This window comes from Mustela erminea, chromosome 14, assembly GCF_009829155.1.
Source record: "Mustela erminea isolate mMusErm1 chromosome 14, mMusErm1.Pri, whole genome shotgun sequence".
Classification (NCBI taxonomy): domain Eukaryota; kingdom Metazoa; phylum Chordata; class Mammalia; order Carnivora; family Mustelidae; genus Mustela; species Mustela erminea.
In genome coordinates this window covers 42404486-42430553 of record NC_045627.1, presented here as the reverse complement: position 1 = coordinate 42430553, position 26068 = coordinate 42404486, and the positions used below count along the sequence as shown (strand labels likewise).

At 45.0% G+C, this 26068-nt stretch overlaps 1 protein-coding gene across 33 annotated transcripts in view; it reads left to right on the top strand.

The window, feature by feature from the left end:
* The window catches only part of KCNMA1 (potassium calcium-activated channel subfamily M alpha 1), a 724697-nt gene that overhangs the window by 640451 nt on the left and 58178 nt on the right, over positions 1 to 26068 (top strand). For all 33 annotated transcript variants that reach the window (XM_032312863.1, XM_032312897.1, XM_032312898.1 and 30 more), the window contains 3 exons: positions 6036 to 6159; positions 10142 to 10366; positions 13755 to 13947. In XM_032312863.1, the coding sequence (XP_032168754.1) occupies positions 6036 to 6159; positions 10142 to 10366; positions 13755 to 13947 (542 nt within the window). The remainder of the gene's footprint in view (positions 1 to 6035; positions 6160 to 10141; positions 10367 to 13754; positions 13948 to 26068) is intronic.

The following is a 26068-nucleotide window of genomic DNA, read 5'->3' as shown; positions in this document are numbered from 1 at the left end:
AAGGCTCATGGGGTAAATTCCTGCAGATTATTCACACAAGCTCTGCAATTCATGAATCCCTCCTCACCCCACGCTGTGCCACTCTGCCTGTCTTTGCAGCTCAGGGCACCGTGCTTCGGAGCTCTGCAGTGGAGAATGAACAAAATCCAGCTGCCTCCTGAAAATGGGCAGTAGTGGGATGGGGCTAAGCAGCCTTGGCTTCCAGTCAAGACCTGTTTGGTCCAACCTTGCCTCTCTCACTGGCTGTGCCACATTAGCCATGTTACTTATCCACTCTCTTTCCCAACCACACAGATGGGTAATAATAGTAGAGATTTCCTGCAAGTGTTATAGTCATGAGTAGATCATAAAATGGAGGTGAAAGTTTCCCCCTTGCAACGTTTGTGACAATTCAACTCATGGTGGCTATCCATTTGTAGTAGCAATGGTAGTAGAAATAATGGTAGTAACCTTATGTTTACATCATTGAGCTGTGCTATCCTTACTGCCTCCCTTCCTAAGAGCTACAAATACATGAGCAAGCTTTTAGCAAAGTAGAAAGAACAATAATCATAATAATGGTAGTTAACACTTATTGAGGGCACGTTCTGAGTCAGGTTCTATGCTAAGGGTATGATGGTGTTTACTCATGTAACCCTTAAATGGGGTCCATTAAGTAATGATGGTGATTAACACCCTTATCTTACAGATGAAGAAACGGAGACATGGCACAATGTAGCAAGTAGTAGATGAGCCAGGACTGACAGACAGATATTTTGGTTGAAGCCACTATGCTATATGGTCAAGAAAGAAAAAAGTCATTTCCTGCTCTCAGTGATTTCTACCACCTTTGGAGAAAGACTCTTGGTTCAAATGAGTAAATTAAATTTTTAATTTTATTTTTTAATTCTATAAAGATTTTATTTATTTGACAGACAGAGATCACAAGCAGGCAGAGAGGCAGGCAGAGAGAGAGAGAGGAAGAAGCAGGCTTCCTGCTAAGCAGAGAGCCTGATGCGGGGCTCTATCCCAGAACCCTGGGATCATGACCTGAGCCGAAGGCGGAGGCTTTAACCTACTGAGCCACCCAGATGTTCCTCAAATGAGTAAATTAACAGGCTTCCTCTTTCCTTTGAATTGGGTTGTCATAGGTACTGATCCAAAAATGTCGTTGCAAGTTAAAGACTGGAGAGACGCGCCCTCTGGGGCAGAGCCACATGTAATTGTATATGTATGTTGGGGTGGGGTGGGCCTGAGGAGGGAGCGGTATTGGTCCAAACTCTTTGAATAAGATACTGTGTATTTCTGGTCTAATTCTGTGTATTTCTAAACTGGTGGAAGAATGCTTTTCTCCCTGAAGTGAACATGCAACTGAGGGGCAAGAAGGGCAGCTGGGGTCACTTCCAGAGACCGATAGCTAATACATTGTACCCATTTTCCAAGGTGGACTGTTGATGAGTTTCCTGCGGCTACCATAACAAAGTAGTATATATTGGAAATCTTAATCAATAGAAATTGATTTTTCTCACAGTTCAGGATGTTGGAAGTCCATGATCAAGGTATAAGCAGGGTTGGTTTCTTCTGAGTCAGTAAAGGAAAGCTCTGTTCTAGGTCTCTTTCTTTGGCTTCTAGATGACTGTCTTATCCCTGTGTCTTCACATGTTTCTATGTGCCTGTGTCTAAATTTCCTCTTGTTCTAAGTTCAGCAGCCATACTGAATTGGGCCCATTTTAATGACCTCTTTTTAATTTAATTACCTCTTTGAAGACTGTATCATCCAGTCACACACACACACAAAAAAGTTCAGACTTTGATACACAGAGTTTGTGGGGGACAGAATTATGCTCATTGACCAGCTATGCAGCAGGCAGACCTTACCTCACAGAGTTTCTGTTACCTTAAAATAATGCATGTACATTGGCTCCATGATAAATGACAAATGAGTCTTGAATCAATTACAGTGCATTTTAGAGGAGTTGAGAAAATGCATAAAATAATTAAGACCAGAAAGACAGTATCTAGTATTTCTCCTTACTTCCAACTAAGTGGTCTTTGAGGAATCATCTGAGAACATTTGAATGTGGTTCTCTTAATCATTTTGTAAATAAGTTTTCCTTGGATGCTTTGTTCATGGAGGTTTCTGGAGGACTTCCTTTCCAGGTAAAATAAACTGTCTGGTTCTTCTCCTAGAGGAGGGGGCCTCCCCTGACTATAGCACTATTGGCTGTTGTGCTCAGTGGCAAATGCTAGAACTTTCTTTTATTGATGTAAACTCCAAAAACCTTAGTTTGGAAGTTCCTGTGGCCATTTGGCTTTTCAGTGTTCACCTATGTCAGAGATCTCTGCAGTTTAAGTCAACTTAAGCCACTTGGAATAACTACAGGAACAGAAATGGTAAGGAAATTCATGTACAATTCATGTACTGCCCAAAGTAGTTATGGACCCTTGTGTTGTTGAACTGAATCATGTTCCAAGCTTCCTTCTAGATGATAGAACCCAGTGGATGAGGAACACCCATGATCCTTCATGGAACTCTAAAGTCTTCAGTCTTTATTTCTTCTTATCTCCCATCTTCACTCCAACAACAACCTTTCTTCAGTTACTTAGTGCCCCCTGGCCTTCTGATGCCCAGCGGTGGCCCAATAGTTCCAGAACACTTCTAGCAACCTCTTTCTCAGTAAGAGAGCAGTGCTAAACCTTGAAGTTCTTCTAGGTTCACCCAGCATTTATAATGAAATCTCCGTATCCCAGCTTTTCTGGAATGACTTACATGATGAGAAATCCAGTACCTTGAGAAACACGTCTTTTTTTTTTTTTTTTTTTTTTAAACCCCTTCCATTTCTATGACATTCTTCATGTTTGGAAGCTTGATTTTTTTCTATCTAAATTCCACACATTTCCTAGCCTGCTTTCAATTAGTCATATGCAATCAGTGGATTCGATCTGCTCTTTGAGGAACGTCGGCCACGGTTTGGGGGACCATCCTTGGGCTTATTTGGGCCTCAAGTCTCTGAGTGGGTTCTAATGGCTGCTTGTAGATCAACACTAAAATCTGCAATTCCTCTTCATTCAGGGATCAGATAAAATGTTCCCTTCTCTGGGCAGCCTTCCTTAATGTTACTCAAATCCCAGGCAATTAACAGTTTCTTTCTTGGTATTCTCATGCCACCTTATATGATATAACACTCATCACACTGTATCACAACTATTGATTGACATTTCTCTCTCTTGCTATATTATGACCTTCTCTTTGACTAGGGACTGCATCTTAATCATCAGGGTAGCCTCCATTCCTAGATCAAAATAGAAAATTCATGTTTATTCATTGCTTTGATGATTCAAGAAATCAAAGGTCAAAGGCCTGGTGCCATGGCTGGCCAGAAAAGGGAATGTTTTTGTTTGGGGAGATTTTTAATGGTCCTCAGCTTAGACCCTTTGGGGGCAGTCCTGGGTAATACATTTTTATTATCCAGATGACGGTGAGAGGCGTGTAGGGAGTACAGAGAGCAGCATGGCAGACCACAGAGACTTCTCAGATGTTTCTGGATATCCCAGTGCCAATCATGGCTTGCAACCCTAGTGTCAAATGACACCTGAAATTAATATAGCATGGTATGTCCACTATACTTGGAGAACAAATACCATTTTTTTTAAAATTTTGTTTATTTATTTGATAGACAGAGATCACAAGTAGGCAGAGAGGCAGGCAGAGAGAGAGAGAGGAAGAAGCAGGCTCCCTGATAAGCAGAGAGTCCCATGTGGGGCTCGATCCCAGGACCCTGGGATCATGACCTGAGTTGAAGGCAGAGGCTTTAACCCACCAAGCCACCCAGGCGCCCCAGCATTTTTTTTTTTTAAAAAGAAATTATACATGCTTTTCCCAGACCCTCACCCCAGTTAGTGAGACTTGACAGTAGAATACTGTCTTTTTCCCTCTCATTGAAGGATAACTGATCATCAGGGTTGTTTGTTTACTTTCGTAAGATGAGAGTTGGAGGCATTAGGGGCAGCTCTCAGGATGTTTTGAGATCATACTTCCTCTGTAACCAGTTTACTGGTCAAGAGAATTTGAAGCTGGCTCTATTTATTCCAGGAAAATTTATTAAGATCCTCTTACAACTAGAATATGTTCTTCTAGGGCTGGGAAGTGTTCATTCTGTTCATTTTCTGAAACCTCTTCTCTTTGGTGCTTTCTGTCCACCTACCTATCATAGACGGATATCTATAGATTCTTCAAGGTGGAAAAAAAAAAACAAAAACAAAAGTTGCTCTTGCCCTGATCTGTGACCAGTTCTTAGGAGCAACTGCCTTTTTATTTTAGCATTTTTGACCGAGTTTGGTATTTGAAAGGTGGCTTGGTGGTTTACAACACCTTCAGACCTCTCAACAGCTCAGCTACCGAGATGCTATTCCAAGGTGGATTGTTCTTCTCCTTTGAAGATTAGATATGACAGTTCCTATAGTAATCTAGCATGTTTTTTGATGACAACTTTGCAGGATTGCCTCACACAGTATTTGGTATTTGGTATCGCCTAAAAGAGATTCTCAGGAATAAGTAAAGGCAGTGAGAACTTTCCCATCTTAAGGGGGTAGAGTGAGTATTGGGGATGGTGTTCATGATACATATCCTGATATCCCGAAAGCTTAATTCTAGGTCTGTGGATCATGTAGGAGAGATTCCTATCCCACTCACTATGTAGTGGACATATAAATGAGAAGTAGCAGAGAAAACATCAAGGGGAGAAATACTAAAAACTAAATGGTCACCCACTGATGCTTAAAATAGGTGATTTAAAAGGCAAAATCACATTATAGTAAGTTTTTGGAATTTGAACCTATTTATATTTTCTATCTTGAAATAGTGATATTCTTTAGAGAAGAGAGCTCCCCTGTAAGGACAAGTAGGTATGTGTATGCTTGGGACTTGTCCTAATTATATGCGGTCAGTGTTGTAGAAACCTTAATGACCTACCCCTAAAACTGAGATATGGAATCACTACCAGAGATGGAATCTGGACAGTGGATATGGCCCAAGATGTGGGACTATGTCTCTTATGCTTTGAGCCTGTTAGACCCGCCCGATTTTATTGTAATTCCCAAAGTTGTCGGTAAGGCTCTGCCAGCCCATTGGAGGTGCGGCCTTTGTAGCTAGCTGCATCTTTCCTTTCCGCCAGTAAACAAGGCAAGAGAGTGAATTCAAGGCAAGTTTATTAAGATGCGTCTGAGCTTGAGCTCTCATCCAAGGAAGGCTGCAGTCGGGAGGTACAGTGGGGGTAGGGGAGACCATCATCGGATGGCGAGGGCAAATACAGTTGTCAAGGCAAGGAGAGAGGGTGTTGTTTAGTATTGAAATCATGTATTCCAGATGTGGGCATTTGGTAGTCAATCTGCTCTGAAGTGACATGCTGCTGAATCTTTAAAGGGCTTCAGCCGGGGAGAGCAAAATCTGATTGGGCAAATTGCTAAAATATTTAAAGTGCAGCCTGTTAAAGCTTTTACTGCGAAGAGCATCACGTCAGAAGTTGTAGTCAGGAAGAGCAGGTAATTGGCTTTCCATCCTCATGCCAGTCAGTCAGCATGAGGCTCTATTCCTATTCCTTCCTCTTCATTGCCAATGCTAATAACAACCCTTTGGCGTGAGCGAGTGTGTGTGTGTGTGTGTGTGTGTGTGTGTGTGTGTGTGTGCGCGCGCGCACGCACATACATGCAAGCACCAGGGAGACTGGATAGCTGGTAAAATGAGAAGAGGAAGGAGGAGAGATATCCATGAAAAGAGTCTAAATCCTCAAAATGACGTGAAGGCCATTTTAGAGAAATGGGAACAGGAGGGGAAAGGCAGAATTACTAGCTGATAAAGGTCGCCTGCCTTTCCAGGTGGTGGCGGAGGTTGGGGCAGTTGTCTTTCAAAGAACGGGTTCTGCAAGCAAAAGAATGGCCTTCAGTGACAGCCACTTCCTGTGCATCTTTCAATTCCTCTGAGATGTAACTCAGGGGGCACTTTCCATTTATAATTTATTACATTTTCCACTTAGGTTTTCTTGTCCTTTTCTCCCCAGGCATGACCCCTTGTTAATTCCCGGCAACGATCAGATTGACAACATGGACTCCAACGTGAAGAAGTACGACTCTACTGGCATGTTTCACTGGTGCGCACCCAAGGAGATAGAGAAAGTCATCCTGGTGAGTGGTGGGCCACAGAATCTGTGCCATCCACTTCGGTCCCAAACTACCATTGCTAGGAATGAGGTTTCCCTAACTGGCTGGTGCAAAGATATGGTCCCTGGTTGTAACTATTTTTTGATCATTAAAATTTGGGACTCAGATGAAAGCAGCTAGAGCTCTCATCAGAATATGTACCAAGGATGGAATTTTTAATCTCTGGAATATTTATTGGCTTATTACAATATGGGGCAGTCCTGTACTGTGTGCAAGGCATCATGGGAGGCAGTATGTATCTAATTCCTATGGATGTGACTCTCCTTGACCTCTTTACACTTCGGTTTTCTTACCCGTAAGAAGATGAGAAATGAGACTGACCTTAACTCCTAGTGTTGCAGTGACTCAATAGAGTTACTTCTCCTCCTCCTCTTCCTTATTATTATTATTATTAAATACCAGGAAGAATTGTGAATGGTACCAATAAAATAAACAATGTTACTTGTTTATAACAATGTCTTGTCTTCTAAGAAGAAGAACAAGGCTTCTTCTAATAGCCTTGTACATTTGGGATCCTTCTTAGCACATGATACAAAATGCATTTGTTGATGATGACAATGATGAGCCATGGGACCACCTCAGATGTGGGGTCTCAGAGCCCTGTTTCATGGTTGGGTCACATTGGTAGCAGCAGTGGGCTTCTTCTGGTCTCTCCTAGGAATGTCAGCATAGATAATAATCCATTCTACTCTTCGGACTTGTCCTGTTAACAGCTTTAGGTTTTAAAGCCCACATCAGGTTCCCTACAGTTTATTGTCCTCCTAATCCATGAAAAATGGATTAATAATCAGGAAGGTCAGATGCCTTCTCATTGCAGATTGCTGTGCCCTGCTTCTTTGTGTCAGCCAGGAAAATCCTATCATTTCTGATGTCATGGCCGCCCTTCTTAGAAAAGGGCTGCTCCAGTTCCTCGGAAAGGCTTTGTACTCTAATCCACTGGATTTTCTCCCGTGTTTTATCTGAATGTGTGTGTGAGTGTGTGTGTGTTTTCTCAGTTTAATTATAATAAAGCAATTAAGAGCCAATACAGGGTTGTGCTAGAGGCTGTCTTAGAGGTGTGAACATTGCAGACAAAAGCCCAGAAAGTCAGAATTCTCAAGAAACAGCTATTGCCCGATTTAGCAGGAGGAGCATAAATGGTTCTATTCATGAGGAGGCTGCATGCGTTTACATCGTGATGTGTTCGCCGCGCTTCTGCTCTGTTGACCCAAACTCAGACTGGTGTTACCCATCTGTGGCTGTAGAGGGCTGGATCTCATAGCTGGAATCCAGGGTTTAATGGCTTGCCCAGTCTCCTGAAGCACGTATAGCTGATTGGCATACAAAGAAAGTCCCTTCTGGCATGAAAGAGTTTAGGGAAGTGAGTTACTGCTTCTGTCCTCTGAAAAATAACATCATTGAAAGGAACATTTATAACGGGCCATTTATGTGCTAGGCCCTGCTCTTGTGGCTAGGGGTGAGGCCCCTTATGATGACTGCTGTCACAGGGCTTATATTCTAGGGGAGGCCAAGAGAAGATCTCCAAGTAAACGAAGGGATATAGAAAAGTGATACAGGGCTATGAAGACAATCAAGGAGGGCCATGGGCTAGAAAGGGCCCCAGGAGGTGCTAGGACCACAGTGTGGTCCAAGAAGCCCTCTCTGAAGTCCCAGGGGAGCAGAGATGAGAATACTCAGAAGAACCAGCTGTGCGAAGATGCTTTGGGGTTGCATGGACCCCCCTGGGTGCAGGACACTAACAGCTCTGGGAGTTAGAAAACATGAAGTGGCCTCCGTCTTGAGGAGGAAAGGATCATCTAATTAGAAGACGTAACATGTTACCATGAAGCAATGTATTTAAAGCTAAGTGTTATAGAGGCACAAAATGCTTTTCAGATCTAGGGGAGAGGGACTAGGATGTATCTAAGTGGCCAGTGAAGTCTTCCTATGCAGACAGATTGTGTTTTGAAGCATTTAGACCAGTAAGGCCCCATCTGGGTGAGGCTTTCAAGGATGTGTGGGAAGCAGCAGACACACCTCTGAGTAGTTGCTCTGGTAGGTCTCAAGCTGGGCAGAGTCCGACTCTCAGGGAACTGGGATCTTGGCAAGATTCTTCCAGTGATGTTACTGTGGCCAGTGCAAGGATTGGTGTTTCAGTCCACAGAGCTCAGCTCCTGTGGTCAGCCACTTTGCTAAGCAGAGCCCTACCCCCACCCTGCATTGTAGGTTTCTAGCCCCAACTCTGGATCCAGTTTGTATTCCTCAGGTTCATTGAAGAGAGCTAGACTCCACTTAAAAGCAATTAGAAACTCCATCACAGCATGTTACAGGCTGGTGGATGTTCTGCTAACAGTATCCAGGCACTCAGACTTCCAAGCAGCTGAGATAACTAACTCTAGGTCTTCTCCATGAAGCAGTGATGTGGGGTGTTGACCTCCCAGTGGGTCCTCCTTAGTCGCTGTTTCTAAGATGTATCTCACAGTCCCTGTCTTAGGTGTTCCTGTGCTATTGCAGAGGGAAACCAATAATGGTGACAGCCCCTGCTTTATTCTAACGATCAGGGAGTGAAAGCTGGCTTCTTCTCGTCCTTGGGGGTTACTGTAATAACCCTGACATTGTTGTGAATTGTAATATTGGCATTTAAACAATCAATACACCGGTCAATTCTAGGGATTAAATCCAGCAGAGTTTGATATGTGCACTGGACATTAATATGCCTCCCCCAAAGCATTGTAAGCCATATGGGGCCATCCAGGCAAGCAGTGGGTAGAATTAGGAGGAAGAAAGTCAGGATGGGAGGTACTGGACCAGAAGGAGGAGTGGAGAAAGGCCGCTAAGTGGCTTCCTGTGTTGCTTTCTTTGCTAACACAGTGAGCAAATGTGTGGCAGTGGCTAAACATTTGCATGGGAAGTTGGGGTCCTTCACTCACTGGGGTGATTTTATTCATTCATTTGAGATCAAGCCTAGGGTCGGGGGAAGACAAGCTTATTGCTCTTGCTGGTGCAGCTCTACATCCTTCTAATGGTTCTTTGGGAGTCTTCCTCTGATGACTTACCCAGGTGGGCCTCTCCAGGAATGTCCCTGGAAACCAGAGACCAGCAGTAGAGAGGGGTCTCAAACTCTTTCTGCAGAGGATCATAGAATGAGTAATTTAGATCTTGCTGATCACACGGTCTCTGTCACAGCTAATCAGCTGTGTTGTAACATAAAAGCGCCCACAGGCAACAACTAAGGAATAAGAATGGCTGTGTTGCTGTGTTGCAATAAAACTTTACTGGAGTTTGAATTTTATACAACTTTCACATATTATAAAATCTTTTTTTTCTCCCAACCATTTTAAAATGTAAAAACCAATCTTTCCTTACCAGCCATGGCCAAACAATAGCAGGGTATAGACCAGATTTGGCCTGTGGGCCATATATTGCCATCCCCTGGCTTAGGATATTATGTTCTACCTACTGATGTACTGATACAGTGTGAAATCCCATTGGTGAGTCCAGAACTCAAAACTCAGACTTCTCAAGCTGAGACTAGCATGGATCTTACCATTTTATCATCATTTCAGCAAGAAAGCCAGAAAAGGCAGCTTATGTTACCAACAATTTCATGGAAACTAAGACTACTGTTTCTAAACAACATAAATATTACTATTCCCTTTTATCCACCCTGCCTCAGGAAAGGCTACCGACTCCTATGTCTTATGTCATAACTTTCTTAAGTTTTGGTCAAAGAAGGTCATGGTATGGATGGATATATGTTTATATAAATTTATTATACCAGTATGATGCATATACACATACTCAATATATGGCATGTCTGTAATCTGTAACATTAATGAAATTTAAAAAACACACATAGTAAGCACTCAGCAAATGTTTATCTTGATGAAACTGATTTTTTTTTTTAACCCTTGCTGCAACCTATGAGGTCTTTTCTCCAATGCTGCTCTGTGTCTCCCTGTTGCAGACTCGAAGCGAAGCTGCCATGACCGTCCTGAGCGGCCACGTCGTGGTCTGCATCTTTGGTGATGTCAGCTCAGCCCTGATTGGCCTCCGGAACCTGGTGATGCCACTCCGAGCCAGCAACTTTCATTACCACGAGCTCAAGCACATCGTATTCGTGGGCTCCATTGAGTACCTCAAGCGGGAATGGGAGACGCTTCATAACTTCCCCAAAGTGTCCATATTGCCTGTAAGTCTAAGGTCACATTAGGGATGCTTTTTCCTTCTTTTCCTTCACAAAAGAAAATCCCACATGGATATGGTAGTTGTAGCTTTGATCATGCGTCTGCTTCTTCATCTAGTTATGGGCCCCAGGACTCAGCCCTTCCCCTCTGCTCTGTCTAGGAATAGCTAAACCCTGGGAGACCTTATTAAAAGGAATTTGCAGCCAAGTTCAGCTGCTCATCGAGCATGAAGTTAGGCTGGTATCGAAGGCATTACCATATCAGTGTCTCTACACTCTCTCTCTTGTCTACCCAAACCTAGTGCTTTGAGATATTATGAGGCTTATAGCAGAATTTACTTATGGAACTTCTTCTATCCTCTTATTAATGACATTATTAATGCTTCTGTAAATCTTGTTGTACCACTTTCTGTTTTTAACTAAGTGGATTTAACAGTTCTTTCTTTATTCCTGCTGCCAACCCCTTCTCCTGGCCACTGCCTGCCTCCCATTCATTTAGAAGCCTAGAAATGTTTTGATGGGCTTGTATGTATGTGTGTACCTATGGGCATGGGATATCTTTGGTTTTAAAAAGTGCTAGGACCCAAATCTAAAAGGAACATTTTGAGACTCCATAATTTAGTGTAAGGACATGGGGTAGGTACATGATCTTGGAGTCATCTAATTACTTCCTAATCATTAATCAATATATTTTTCATAAATTTTTAAACATTTCTAGATCTGGTAAATGAGTAAACTGATTTAGTTAACACATGTAGTTAAAAATACTCACCTGAAGAAAAACAAATAGTCCTATGCATAGAAGACCGTAAACGGATATATACCTTTCTAATTTCAGGCATCATAGACTTGAGTATGTATGCTCATGATTGTCTTCCTACATGTGCTTTTCCACGTGGTCCACTGGGGACCCATGGACTGGCATCTAGAAGTATTTTGTAAAGAGCTTCTTATTTTGCTGACCTGCCTGAGTCTGTGTGTGTGTGTATACATGCTTGTGTGTGGTGTATACATGTGTGTTTCCTTCTGTGTACCCCTCCATACCTGCACTCACCGATAGATCTGTGTATGAATAAGCTCTCATATTTGCAGGTCCCTTTTAAACCCTCCAAAATTTAGCACACTCAAGCACAATATCATTGTACAAAATGGGCCTTCATCGCTGCCTTCTATATCTCATTGTTTACACAGTGACCCACATCTGGAGCCAGCCCACAGAAACTTGGTGTTCCTGTGTATGTCATTTGTATTTCTTGAGTTTTGAAATCATGTGTATACAACTGTGCAGGGATTGTCTTATATCACAATTACTGCTGGATTCCCTACAAGGTGAAAATTAAAAGAATATGGATGTAGGCAATTGAGGCTTATGAACTGGCAAAATGATTCAGGAAGTTGGTCACACTTTTGTACCGAGGGATCCCTGGAAAGAGGGATTCTTCTCCATTCAAAACATACTGCTCCAGAGCCCAGAACTAGCTGCTTCTCAGCCCCATAGCACTAAATGCCTCTTCTCCATCATATCACTCTGTAGCCGTATTTTGGGGGCTGAGAACAGAATCATGACTTTCACTGAGACAAAAAAGGCAGTTGATGGTCTCAATCTGTGCGGCCACATTCTGTCAGCTCACAGTCCCTTCTCCAGGAGGGAGACTGGGAGGAAGGGATCCGGGGATATCTGGTAGTTGGCAGAACCCCTACCCCCCATATAGTCAGTGAGTTGAAGGCATCTCAGAGCTCCATGTTGGCAAAGTAGAAGCTGGTTTCAGGCTGGAAATCCAAGTATGTGAACTCTAGAATGAGGTCCTATGGCCCCGGGAAACCCTGATATGGGATGGCCTGATCCGTTCTGCTACGATCCCTCCTAGCGACACAGAGCATGTGGAGGTCACACCTCTCCCCTCTACCAGTAATCCTGAGCTTGCATTATCTACCTCTCTGTCATTCCCTCCTTGCTCTATTCCCCACCGCCCCTGCCCCCCCCCCCCCAGCGCTTTTTGTTGTTATGGGATTTTAAAAAATCTGTTTACTGGCTTATTTATTTTTAATTACACTGGTAATATACAAATACATCCTTGTTATAAAATATTCAAATGAGACAGAAGTATGTAAAGTCAAAAACAAACTTTTTCCTTTATCCCCAATCTTATTCTCCTCCCTAGAGGTAATTACTATTATTAGTTTTAGTGTATATTTTTTCTGAAATTTCTCTCGGAAGGTACATGCATTTATAAGTATAATCATGAATATATACTTTTATTTTGTGGGTTTCTTTTTACATAAATGAAATCATACTTTTTGAATTATCTAGGACTTGTTTTTTTGTGGGCTCCCCCTTCCTCACTTATCCCACTGTTTCAGAGATCCTTCCAAGGCTCTGCCACATGGAGAACTATTTTGATCTCTTTACCCACTGCATGGATTTCCCTTGATTGTATGGCCAGTGGTGTATTCAACCATCCCTATGTTGTTGGTCAATTAGGGAATTTTCTTGGTTTTGTTTTGTTGGTTTTTTTTTTTTTTTTTTTTTTTTTGGTGGTTGTTGTTGTTGTTGTTTTGAGAAGGAGAATGGGAGTGCAGAGGGAAAGGGAGAAAGAATCTTAAACATGCTCCATGTACCATGCAGAGCCAGGGACTCAGTCTCACAACCTGGAGATCAGGACCTGAGCCGGAACCAAGAGCGGGATGCTTAACTGACTGAGCCACAGAGGCTCCCCTCTTGTTTTGTTTTCTTGCTGAAAATATGCAATACAGTCATTTGACTTGAAGCTTAACTCCTCTCCCCCCACCTTTGCAAGATGCACATTCCTTCCAACCCTCCCACCTCCCCCAGGTTAATAAGCGGCACCATCAGCAACCCCCACCCCCACCCCGATCACACCGTGCTCGCTGGCTATTTCCCCTTGGCTGCATTGGAAATTCTAGTTGGAGCTGCATTTTTTTTTTTTTTTTTTGCCCGAGACAGAAGTGACCTGCTATTAAATAAACAGGCCTTTGAAACCTACCCTCTCGTTAGGTTCTGAAAGCCAGAGGTTGCCACAGGACAGTTTCTTAAATCAAGACAATTTCCAGGCAGGAAGAAGATGTAGGACCCTGGCATTATTCCTCTCCTTCGTTTGTTAGCAACGGCTTGACGGAGTGCGGAGAGCAAGCCTGAAATGCCGCCATCAGCGCTGACTACCCTTTAGATTAGCACACAGCTCCTATTCCCTTGAACGTAGTTAGGCCAGCTTAATGTCAAGGCATAAAAAAGATACTTGTTAAATAATTTCCCAAAGCTCTGGCCCGATCTTTAATTTGTTTTTATTTTTTTTCCCCCTCTTTCCCTCTTGTCCCTTGTACTCACTTTGGCTGCTTCTTGTTTTTTTTTTTTTCCCCTTCCTCTATGCCAAAGGGTACGCCATTAAGTCGGGCTGATTTAAGGGCCGTCAACATCAACCTCTGTGACATGTGCGTTATCCTGTCAGCCAATCAGAATAATATTGATGATACTTCGCTGCAGGACAAGGAATGCATCTTGGCGTCACTCAACATCAAATCTATGCAGTTTGATGACAGCATCGGGGTCTTGCAGGCTAATTCCCAAGGTAAGGACAGCCTGTAATACTTCTCTGCTGTGCCTACAGGGGACAGGGGCTGGCAAGAGGGATATCCTTCACTCAGTAATTCAAAGAGGCTCACATCAGCCTGCCTGGCAGTGAAACCCGCCGTCGCTGGGTTGGCTTTCAAAGGGGCATCGGCTGCCTCTTCTTACTGTCCTGGGAAACAGACTTGAGACCTTGAACACCCATATCCATGATAGGTTGCTGTCCCAGAGAGGAAAGCAGCCTTTCAATTGCCACCCCCGTGGTCTTCCTGAACGGTGGTTTGGTGATCAGGGTCACCTGCTTAGCATCAGACCCTGGAAAGATGCTGCCAGGAGAATTCCTCACGTTCCTCTCCAGTATATGTCTTTGCCCTTGAGCTATGTTAAGCTTTGCCATTGTTATTGCTGCACGGGGATGTGAAGCTTTACCCTGTTATATGCTGACCCGCGGACGGTGACCCCTGGACAGTGGGGACAATATGGACACGAGAAGTCATTTAGCTAGAGTTGGTGCTCATCAGGCCGCACGTTCTCTACAGGAGGCATGACAGTTAAATGATTCACGTCTGCCTTCTCTCTGCTCTCCCTCTGCCTTCCTTGTCATTCTCTCTTGGGATCCTGGGCAGATAGCTGCTAGTAAAGATGTCATTTAGAAGTCTCAGACAGGCAGCACAGCCAGACCTCGTGACAAACAGCCTCAGTCATCAGGGCCTCGGCAGGATGGGACACGAGGCCTCGGTGCAGGCTTGCTGTGAACGCCAGGATCGTTGTCGTAAGTGTTCCACCAGATGGGAGGCCCTGGGGGCCGGATGGGGGCCCGAATCCCATCATTCCAGGCCCGAAGGTGGAGGGAGCGCGGCCGGTGAGAACTAGCGCTAGAGCTGCTGGGGTGGGAAGCGCCGTGTCCCCTGCAGGGGAGAACTCAGCTCCGTCAGGCCACCTAGACCCATCAGGCTGCCCGTGCGTGGTCCTCTGTCAGCTCAGGACCACCTCCTCCCGCAGCTGCTCAACAGTGCCATTCCTAGAATCCTCTTCACTGCACACTTCTGGACCAGCATCTGGCAAGGAGAGGGTGCCCAGGGATGAGATCTGAAATTTGGAAAAGGCAAAGAGGCGTTCGTTCTTTGGAGGCAGCGGCAGCCCGACCCTGGGCAGATACGAGGTTCAAAGCGGCTCTTAGGGGAGTTTTTCTCGGCATCACTGGCTTCGCTCCTAGGGACTGAGGGGGCTGCTGTGGCCTTCGTCCAGGTGCCTTGAGGTCTCCCACATCTCCTGTGGAAACTTCCACCTCATGTTGCAAGTGAAACAGCTGCCGGTGGCCTCTTTAAAGTTTGTTCCTACAGCCCTTTCAATGGTTGTAACAACAACTAATTTTCTTCATACTTGGCATAGAGTGGCTTCTAGTCTTCATTTTTTTTTTTTTTTTAATTCAAGTTAGTTAACTTATAGTGTAGTATTGATTTCAGGGGTCGAATTTAGGGACTCATCACTTTAAATATAACACCCAGTGCCCATCCCAACAAGTGCCCTCCTTAATGCCCATCACCAAGTTATGCCATTCCCCCACTACCTCCCCTCCAGCGACCCTCAATTTCTTTGTTCTCTTAGCTATAGTCCCTAATGGTTTGCCTCCCTCTCCGTTTTTGCCTTACTTTATTTATCCTTCCCTTCCTCTGTGTTCTTCTGTTTTGTTTCTTATATTCCTCACGAGTGAAATGATATATTTGTCTTTCTCTGACTGGCTTATTTCGCTTAGCATAATCCCCTCTAGTTCCGTCCATGTTGTTGTAATGGTAAGATTTCATTTGTTTCGATGGCTGAGTAATATTCCATTGCACATCTATACCACTTCTTCCTTATCCGTTTATCAGTGGATGCACATCTGGGCTCTTTCTGTAATTTGGCTATTGTGGACATTGCTGCTATAAACATTGGGGTGCAGGTGCCCCTTCAGATCACTACATTTGTATCTTTGGGGTAAATACCCAGTAGTGCGATTGCTGGGTCATAGGGTAGCTCTATTTTCAACATTTTGAGGAATCTCCATGCTGTTTTGCAGAGTGGCTGCACCTGCTTGCATTCCCACCCACAGTGTAGGAGGGTTCCCCTTTCTCCGCATCCTCACCAACGTCTGTCATTGCCTGAGTTCATTTTAGCCATTCCAACCGGTGTGAGGTGGTATCTCGCTGTGGTTTTGATATGTATCTCCCTGATGCCAAGGGATGGGGAGCATTTCTCATGTGTCTGTTAGGAGTGGCTCGAGGTAGCCCTCACTGATCTGGTCTGAAGCCTGATGCCGATATGTAAAGGCTCTGAAAGAGAGTCTCACCTACCCCACTGTGTCCTGGAGAGCTAAAGCCTGCCTCCTGCCTGCCCTCCCTATGCAGGGACCGCAGGTGACTGACGATGTGAGGAGACAGTAAGCTGACCTTCTAGGAAGTGGAAGAGGCAAGCCACATGTGGTTCCTGCCTTTAAGTCCGTTCTTCCATGCGTGTCCTCTCAGCACGGGCATCCCCTGAGGAGCTTGTTAGAGATGCAGCCTCTCACGCCCATCCCAAACCTCCTGCGTCCGAATCTGCATTCTAACGGGGGTCCCCAGGTGACTCATGTGCACTGCTTTAAGGCACAATAATCTGCACGCTAATAAAACCCGGTCCAGTGAACACGCTGACCGACCCGATCAGACGCTCCTCTTCTCCTGGCAGGAGCTAGCAAGGGGAATGGAAAGAAGCGGAAGCGGGAGAAACACTCCCTTTGGGGGCGGGGGAGATGGAGTCGAGCGGGAGGGGCAGGAAAATACAGGTCTGTTTTCTCCCAATTCAATAATTGGGATTGTCAAGGCCCATAGATCAGAATCTCAATGCACAATTGAGTTACGTGTGTATCTGATGTTGGTGTTCCTTCCAGCTCTCACAAACCAGACCCCAGCCTCTTAGATCCTATATAATGGCCAAACTGGTAAAAATGTGTTTTCTCCCCTCTGCACATATCCAGTTCTCCTTCCCTTTAGTATAGGAATAAGCAAGGAAAATAGGTTTTGGTGGGAGATAACAAAGAAAGGGAAGGGGAGCTTATTTTTCTTGCAAAAAAAAAAAAAAGAGAGAGAGAGAGAGAGACAGAAGGGCACCCCAAACACACACTCATACACACACACACACATACACATGCATGCAGGTGAGCATGGGCCAAAAGAAGGCAGAGGATGTATCTTAGGGCTCCTGGCAATTTTCACTCTTGGTCCGCAGTGGGGTGGGGCTCAGGCCTCCAGCAACCGGCAAGCAGACCATTCTGCTCTCAGTGAGAGACTGCGAGAACTATAGGCACACTGAGCCCACATTTCCCCTTGTTTTCTTGCTCTGTCTGCTCTTCTCTCGTCCTTGGTTTCTAACACTCCTCTGGGAACACTCTGACTTTCCAAAGCGGTGGCCATCAGCCCAGGAAGTGACTTTCCCTCTGATGGGTGAGTTCTCTGGTTTCACCTTGGGCTGCCCATCAGGCAGCCCACACCTTGGGTCTGTCCCAGCCCATAGGGCTCGAGGGACAAACCAGGCTTCCCTGTCACTGTGTCTCTCCTTGAGACCCTCTGGACCAGCAGGAATGCTCATTGGCCTGAAATTCTCACCACCCTTCCTCTAGGCATTTGTCATCCCCACACTGCAGGTGAATTGGAATTACAGAGTACAAAATGATTTTGTGTTCCTCTTTTCATTGGGGGAAGCAAGTCTAACTTCCCCTGAGTGATAGCAACAGAGGTTTCTGGCCACTGCTCTCCAATTTTCATCACGATTTATTCTGTAGTCCTTATAAAACCCCCTCCTTTGCTTTGTCTTGAGAGCTATATGACCATCTCTCCCGAACCCAGCAGGACAGAAATGTGGACTCAGGACAAACGTGTGCTTCGGGGCCAAAACATCTATGCATTTTTATGGCATGTTTTTCTAATGTAATTCAGTGTCACATGCAAAACGGGTCTTAACACTGAGGAGGTAGGCTCTTTGTTGAGATCTGTGTTCAGACACTTGCCACTGTGCATTGCTTGGTTTCCAAGACCAACAAAACCTCTTTTCCTTCTCCTCTATTAACATTACCTTTTGGTGTCACTGTTCTAGCCACATGGTGTCAGAACTGACCCAGCTTAGGGATTCTGGACCAGACACTTTCTGAAAGATCTGAGATGTGATGCCCAGTTGTCAAAAACAATCACAGGGAGAGGTGGCCTACCCCATGCCAGATGGTATATCCGATGTGACAGTTGGGTCTATGAGATGCAGTTTTAATATACAGCAGGCAAGACTGCGGTGACAATTATATAAAGCAGGTGAAGCTGCTTCTTGCTGGTCAGCAAACATCAGCTCAGAACCACTTTACAGCTCTTTACCAGTAACTAAGTGCCTTTATTTACAGAGCGCCTGTCACTTCCCTTTGGCTGGAGAGCTGGTGTATTATTTAGCACGCATTTATCTGGGGAAAACATTTCAATTTAAATCAACCGGTACAACAGTGGCTCTTGCCAGACCGTTTCCCTGTGGTTCTAAAAGACAAGAACGGAGTGTGATCTCGAAAGGGAGGGTGAGCCGAGGACGGAAGGGTCCATTCTCAGCCTCTTGAGTCAGTGTCTGAAAAGAGGGAGTATGGGATTGGATTTCCCTTTGTGTTTTTCTATCACATTATGAAGTGAGCATCCTAGGGTTTCTTCCTGGTTCATCTTCTAGGGAGGATAACTCTTGAGAGAAAGAGGGCAGAATACACAAGTGTCCACTAGACATCAGGTACCGTAAAAGATGACATGGACTGAGTCATTCACTCTCCTCAATGGCTCAGGTGAATGGAGGAGGTGCCCCCATGAGCAATTATGGTGCAAGAGACAAGGATGAGACTAGAAATATAAGAGTACATAAGGCTCCTCGTTTTATGTATTTTAAGCTTCCAAGAAGAAGTGACATTTGTGGATGAGTTGAATACATGTGGCTATTGACCACTTGAAATGGGGATAATGTGACTGAGGAACTGCTTTTCTTTCCCTTTTACTTAATTTATACGTTTAAATTAAGGCATGTGGCTAGTGACTACCATATTGGATAGTGCAGGACTAGAGTATAGGCTTATAGCCTTGTTAAGGGCAGAGATGATAGGAAGATGATGATTAAATCCATCTTTTAAAGAGGTAGCAAGCAAGAATATGAGCGTGGTTTAGACCTGGGATGAGATGGCAGTGTGAGCTATGTAGGGAGACAGTTGCAGCAGACATCAAGGGTTGGGTGAGCATGGACAGGACAGCTGCAGTGATGTCAGTCACAAAGGCAAGGCAGAAATTGAGATGCATTTGAAACAGAAAAGAGTGCATCAAAGGCCAGTTGGGTGGAAAGGAGGTGTGGATGAGCAAGGATAAGGAGCTGGTAAGGAGCTTCTTACTTACCAAGTCAGTTCCTTACCAAGGATAAGGAGTTTCTTGAGGTTGGCTACGGGGTGGATAGAAAGAGGACTCAAGAGGAGACACTGGGTTGTGGCAAATGGTAAACAATTTGGTCCTGGTCCATTTCAGTTGAAAGTGGGATATCTAACAAGAGGTATAAACAGACAGCTATAGGGATAAAGTTAGGTTTGAAGGTACAGACTTGGAAACCATTGGTGATAGACAGGGTATAGGCCTTGCATGTGGATATTTCCCAGGGAGAGAAGGCAAAGCAACTAAGAGAAAAGGGCCAAACCTAGAACCTTGGAAATGTCAGCACCAAAGGGACAAACACAGGAAGAGAATCCAGTGAAAGGGGCTGAGAGCAAAAATTTAAGGAAGTAGGAGTGGATGCTGTCAAAGGTAAAGGAGAAGAGAGTTGAATAAATTCCAGATAGCAGTTTAGAATGCATCCAAATTATTTGTTCCTGCATGTTGCTCTTTGAGAGGCAAAAACTCTTCTTCATTTGCTCCTCTCCATGTCCCCAGTGCCTCAAACACAGGAGCTGACAGAGTTGACATGCCATAGGAATGTGTTGGGCTGAACTGATTTGAAAGGAAGCAATGATTAGCACTGTCAGATACTACAAAAAGTCCTATAGATGACGTCCTAAAAAAAAACAAAGGCACGTTCGATACTCAAGAAGTTGTTGATGACTTTGGCAAGAATAGTTGAATAACTTGTTGCCAGTAGATGCTGGCATTCGGGGGTCTGAAGCATTAATGGGAGGTGATCATTTGAAACCATATATTACTCCTTCAATTGCTGGTAGGGAGAGAAATAGGATACTTCAGAGGATCTTGTCAAAGAAAAGATTTCCTTTTTGTTTTTAGAATGTGAAGAAAGACACCATATTTTTTGGCTACAGTGGACTGAGGTGACACCCCACTGAGAGGGAAAGTTTGACCCTTTAGGAGGGAGTTGTTAAATGATATAAGAAGAAACAGAGACAAGCACGAGAAGATGTTGTGGCCTCGAAAAGGAGAAAGAGTGACTCCTGTCCTTCTGAGACAGAAGGCTGGATGGGGAAGATGAGGCCGGAGGCAGCTCAGTTTGTTGGCTCTCCTTCCTTCACAAAGCGGCCAGTTTGGTTTTCCCTGAAGATCTGAGGGCCCAGGACAATTGAGATGGGGAACCGATGGTGACAAAGGTTCAGAGCAGACATTACAATAAACATGTGAGGGAGATGACAGGAGCGAGGCGAGAGCATGAGTAAGCGTTGGTGAGGGCCAGCTGGGGTTGGACTGATGATGGTGCCATGAGGCTGGTCAACACAGCTCTGATATTTTCTCTGCAGTTCTTGGCAGAAACAACAGAAAACATACCAAATGGCTTTAGTCTGGGATGGAGATTCACAGAAGGTAAAGGATTCCATGGAGCTGTTGAGAGAAAATGAAAATGAGTGGCCACCAGGTCTAAGATGGTGGATAGAAAAGTCAAACCAGTGCTGGGGCTTACAGACCAAGAGGCCAAAACAAAGCAGGAACTAGATCCTCATGAGGTTGACAAACAGGTGTGAGGCAAAGGAATGGGAGAGCTGAAGTGTGGGAGGTTTGATCTGAGAGAGGAATATATGATGAGCTTGAAGAATGAAATATTCCTTACAGAGCCAGAACAGAGCTTGCTGTATTACACTGAAAACCATTCATCCACATGAGAATTCAGAGTCCAAAGCCAAGGCTGTCTGACTACCATAAGCACCACCAGCAGCATCAACACCAACAAGAACTCTAATAATAATTCTAATGCTCATGAACGTTTGCCGCCATTCTGTGGTAGGCATTTTGCCAATTGAGATGATATGCATTTCTCAGATCACTGCTTTTCACCCTTGGCTGCACATTGTAATCATCTGAGAAACTTCTAAAAAATATTTATGGCTGGGTCACACCTCAGTAAATGTGGTTTAACCTGGCCATGAGGAGTTTTATAAACTCCCAGATGATGCCATGTGGTGCCAGGGTTAAGAACCCCTGCCTGGGGACACCTGGGTGGCTCAGTGGGTTAAGCCGCTGCCTTCGGCTCAGGTCATGATCTCAGGGTCCTGGGATCGAGTCCCGCATCGGGCTCTCTGCTGGCGGGGAGCCTGCTTTCTCCTCTTTCTCTCTCTGCCTGCCTCTCTGCCTACTTGTGATCTCTCTGTCAAATAAATAAATAAAATCTTAAAAAAAAAAAAAAGAAAGCCTGCCTGAGCTGATCCTCAGAAGAGGTGTATGTGGTAAGGAGGTTACCCTTTTGATTGGAAAGAAGAGAAAACTAGGCCTTGTGGAGTGAAGTAATGGTTTTAGCCGGGGTCTCCTGGTCTCCCAGGGGTCCCAAACTTGAAACTATTTTACGTCTTTAGGACAATGCTCTTGGCTCAACTTGTTAGTCTGCCTTCTTTCGTTCCTATTGTCTGGATTTTCATCAGCTTCCTGAGACTCAAAAGCCTTAAGTAGAGAGAAAGGGGTAGGGGATGTGCTGGAGACCAGGCTCTGGTTTCTACCAACCGGCTGTATCTGCCATTTTGTCTCTGTCATGTGTCTCATGATGGTAAGTGAACAATATTAGTTACCCAGCGGACAGGCCTTCCTTCTGACTATAGCTTTTGAGAGAGGGCCATGGAAAGGCCCAGCAGCATGCTGCACTGCTGCACTGAACAACAGCAGCATCGCTCACCCCCAGAGACCGCTGTGTGCTCCCTCAAGAGCTTGGGTTTCTTCAAGCCGTTGGAGCATGTGTATTTCAGCCTTAGGGTTAAATTTGAATGTTGGGGTGTTAAGGTTCTTCTCTGGTTCCCTTTCCTATTATATGCTCTGCATTCCTCAGATTCACGCTACCTGTCCTGAAGGTGTCAATCCAATTCCACAAACGCTTATTAAGTACCTGTTGTGTGCCCAGACTGTGCACGCCAGACATTGCCAGGGAGACAGGGGTGCATGAAACCCTTCTCCTGTCCATGCAGCCTCCTCTGTAAGCATGTAGCTCCGCCTCCGAATGCTGGTCTATTACCAGGAAAGAATTACAGTCTGTGGAGGCTAGTGTGGGACAGGAAGAGAAAGAATGCGGGTTTGAGAGACACTTTGGAAAAATGCATGGGATTTCAGCAGGTGGAAACACATAGAGATGGCTGCAGTCACAGAGAATAGAAGTAAGGGGCAGGCGGACCTGGAGACGTGTTCAGGGGACAGTAATGAGTAAAATTTGGCTGGAATGCAGGGTATGTATAAGACAGCAAGGACACCTAGGACACCTGAGGTAGAAATTTGGGTTAGGCATTGAGGGATTTTTAAAAAAAATTTTTGAATTATGAAGCTATAAATAATTCAGTAGGCACTGGGGAGCTACAGCAGGTTTCAGAGCAAGAGAGTGATGGGATTGGACCCTAGGTTCAGGGAGTTTGATCTCGCAGCCGTATGAAGCATTGTCTGGAGTGGGAAAGAAGAGGATGCTGGGGACTGAGTAGGGATTGTGGTTATCCAGGAGACCAGGAACCTTGAACTGGCAAAAGAAAGGGGATGTTATTTGAGGACGGAGTCGATGTAAAACAGGCCGTGATTGTGAGCTTCCTTCTCGGTGACAGAGGACACTGAGGCGCTTATAGGAAGAGGCCTCAGCACGGAGGGTCTGGCTGAGGGAGAACGTGGTGTTGGTAATGTTGGGATCTAGCCAGGGTTCATTTCTATGTAGATTTGGCAGAAAAACTGGGGGCCGTGAAAGGCAGATGGGTGGAGAGGAAGTCCTGCCTCCAGAAGAGGGTCGCAGCTAGAAGTCCACCCCACTGCTCATGCTTTACAAAAAGAGGAAAGCGAGGTGAAAGGTGAAAGAATGAGGAACATCTTAGGGCAGAGAGAAATGTGGTGGGAGCTGAGGATCCACAAGCTGAGTTGGGCTCCACCTTTCCAAGGGAAAACATATATCGCAAACCCGGAATGAATGTCCCCTGGCTGCTTTTCCTCACCCATCTAGGTTTTATTTTTCTATATTCTATGCCTTTCTATAGTCATCAGGTTAAAAAATATATATAGTGGCGTACACAAACACACCAATAGATACACAAGCATGTATGTGTGTGCAGACACACACACACACACACACACACACATACACACACACACCCCCTTGGTTCCTCTAGTCCTCCATGACCCTCACCCACAGTGACACTAAATGATACCCACACATAAGCAGATGCTCTCCCTTGCCTGCATTTCAACAAAGGTTAAGAGCCTCAAGTAGGGAATGACATTTTTCTTTGGAAGTATGGCTGTGATCCTTGGAGAGACAGCATTAATTGGGGGCATAGGGCATATCCTAAAGTCTGAGAATCTTTTACTGTTCCGGAGAAGAAAATGTGACTTCTCTTTTGTCTTTGGGGGAGACTCTGTGGATTTGGACCTCGAAATTATTGAATGGCAGAAGTCAGGATTTGAAAGGACCTTTCTAACCTAGAACTTGGGGACAAAAGCCACAGGATGAAATGTAATGAAAACCCCTGAGCATTAAGTTCCAAATAATCACTGGAGACAGGCAGCATGAACCTTGTGGATAGAAATGTGATTTATTTCGAGTAGTGGTTGTTTCATCTTGTTCATTCTGAGAGGGAGTGTGTCAAGAACTACGAAGGTTTGAAGGGAAGAACTAACAAACTCAAGAATGCCGCCAAGGGGATGGTCAGGATGGGGTTGTGATGGGACAAGCTATCACTTGCCAAGCAGTTAACAGAACAGGGGGTAGTAGGCTAAAAGGGCCATTTTATTTTCTGCTCCATGGGAAAAACCAGGACTGATGGATAATGATGAAGGAGAGCCAGACTGTGGCCTCCCATAAGGAGAAGACCGTTCCAGAACAGAATGGGCTACCTACACATGTACTGAGCTTTCTGTCACCACATGTCCACCTGCCAAGGGACAGTCACTGACATGATCTTTGTGTTGAGAGGGGTGTTGGATCAGATGAGTTCTTTGGTCCTTTATAACGGAGGTTCTGTGGTCTTTTATTTTTATTACATGGGGATCTGTGTTTTCCATGATTTACATTCTTACTCCAGAGAGAGCGCTGTGGTGTTTGGTGGGATTGGGGTTCTAATAGGTCTTTTAGTGGAAGCTTTCACATCCTTCCAGAATGGCACTGTCTGGGTGTCTCGGACGCAGTGGGTGAGCAGCTGCACATCTGGGTTTTCTTTCTTTTTTTTTTTTTTTTAAAGATTTTATTTATTTATTTGACAGAGAGAGATCACAGTAGGAGAGAGGAAGGGTAGAGATCACAGAGAGAGAGGAAGGGAAGCAGGCCCCCTGCTGAGCAGAGAGCCCGATGTGGGACTCGATCCCAGGACCCTGAGATCATGACCTGAGCCGAAGGCAGCGGCTTAACCCACTGAGCCACCCAGGCGCCCTGGGTTTTCCATTCATTTGACCGAGCACCCCATCTCCAACTCCCATATTACCCTCGATATCCATCCTTCCCAGTGTTCCTCCTTTTTTTCCCTCCCCCCAGGCTCACCCTTGCATGCCCAGGCCGCTCCCCAGCCCTTCCACTCACCAACGTACCTAGACACACATCCTCATACACATTCTCCCTCCCCGAAACCAGAGAAGCATTTTTTTTCAGCTGTTCCCTATGTAACATTCATTGCCATGATATTCTCTCTCAGTTCTGAAGGGACGTGGGGGAGAAGCCATTTCTCTACCCACCGAATGAACAAAGCTCCGTGCTGAAGTATTTTTCTTCAGTTGTAACAGAAACTGCTGTTGGCTTCAGTCCCCAAAACCAGAAAGACAATTATACTTAACTGTTTAGAGATTTATAAATACCATGCTGGAGTAGCCTCTAGGTAGTAACTTTAGATACCCAGCCCAATAATTTTCTTTTATTGGTTTGTGATTTAGATCTTATTTTGAGTCCTCTATAATAAGAGCAGTACATTTCATTAAAAGAGCTTACTAACCAATAAAGAAAATCGGGCTTAGGGCTGGAGCAGCCCAGAGCGGGGCCTGCCCTGGTGCACCTCCTCAGAGGACGGGCGAGACTAATCTTGGCCCGGGAGGGCACGTGTACGCCAGCAAAGCAGCACGTGCAGCTGCTTTCTAAATGACTTCAACTCGGGAGCATTTGTCTTATGCAGCGTGTTTTACCATGTGAGGGATCCTTTTCAGACCGCCATGGACTATTCTGATAACAGATTCCCCGCAACAAAAAACAAGGAAACATAGACCAAGAGTAGTTTTAACAGGACACTGGAGAGCCTGGGCTCCTTGCTGAACCTGGGGATGTTTCTCGGCCTTCCGGACATGAGGATCTTCTTTGGGGAGTGGAAGTGAGGGATGAAAAATAAAAGCTAACCAAATCGCCTTTTCCCTCTGACTGTACACAGAGCAGGTAGAGCTCCCCTCTCGGGCTGTGCCCAGCTTGGGACAGCAGCCAGAAAAAAATCTGAGCATCAGAGGTGGAAAACAGATGTGCAGTGGTACTGGAGTTGGGCCGAACTCGTCGACCTCACATCAGGCTTTCCCCGTTAACACTTGCATGTGTCATTAATCCTTCTTTTTTTAAAAGCTGTAAGTGCTCTTTTTACCAAGGGCGTCATGCCCCAGGCGCATTCATAGGCAATATCTCATGTAATCTTCCTGATAAACCTGTTAAGGCAGAGGTCATGTATCTCCATTTTACAGATGAGAAAACGGAGGCCCCAG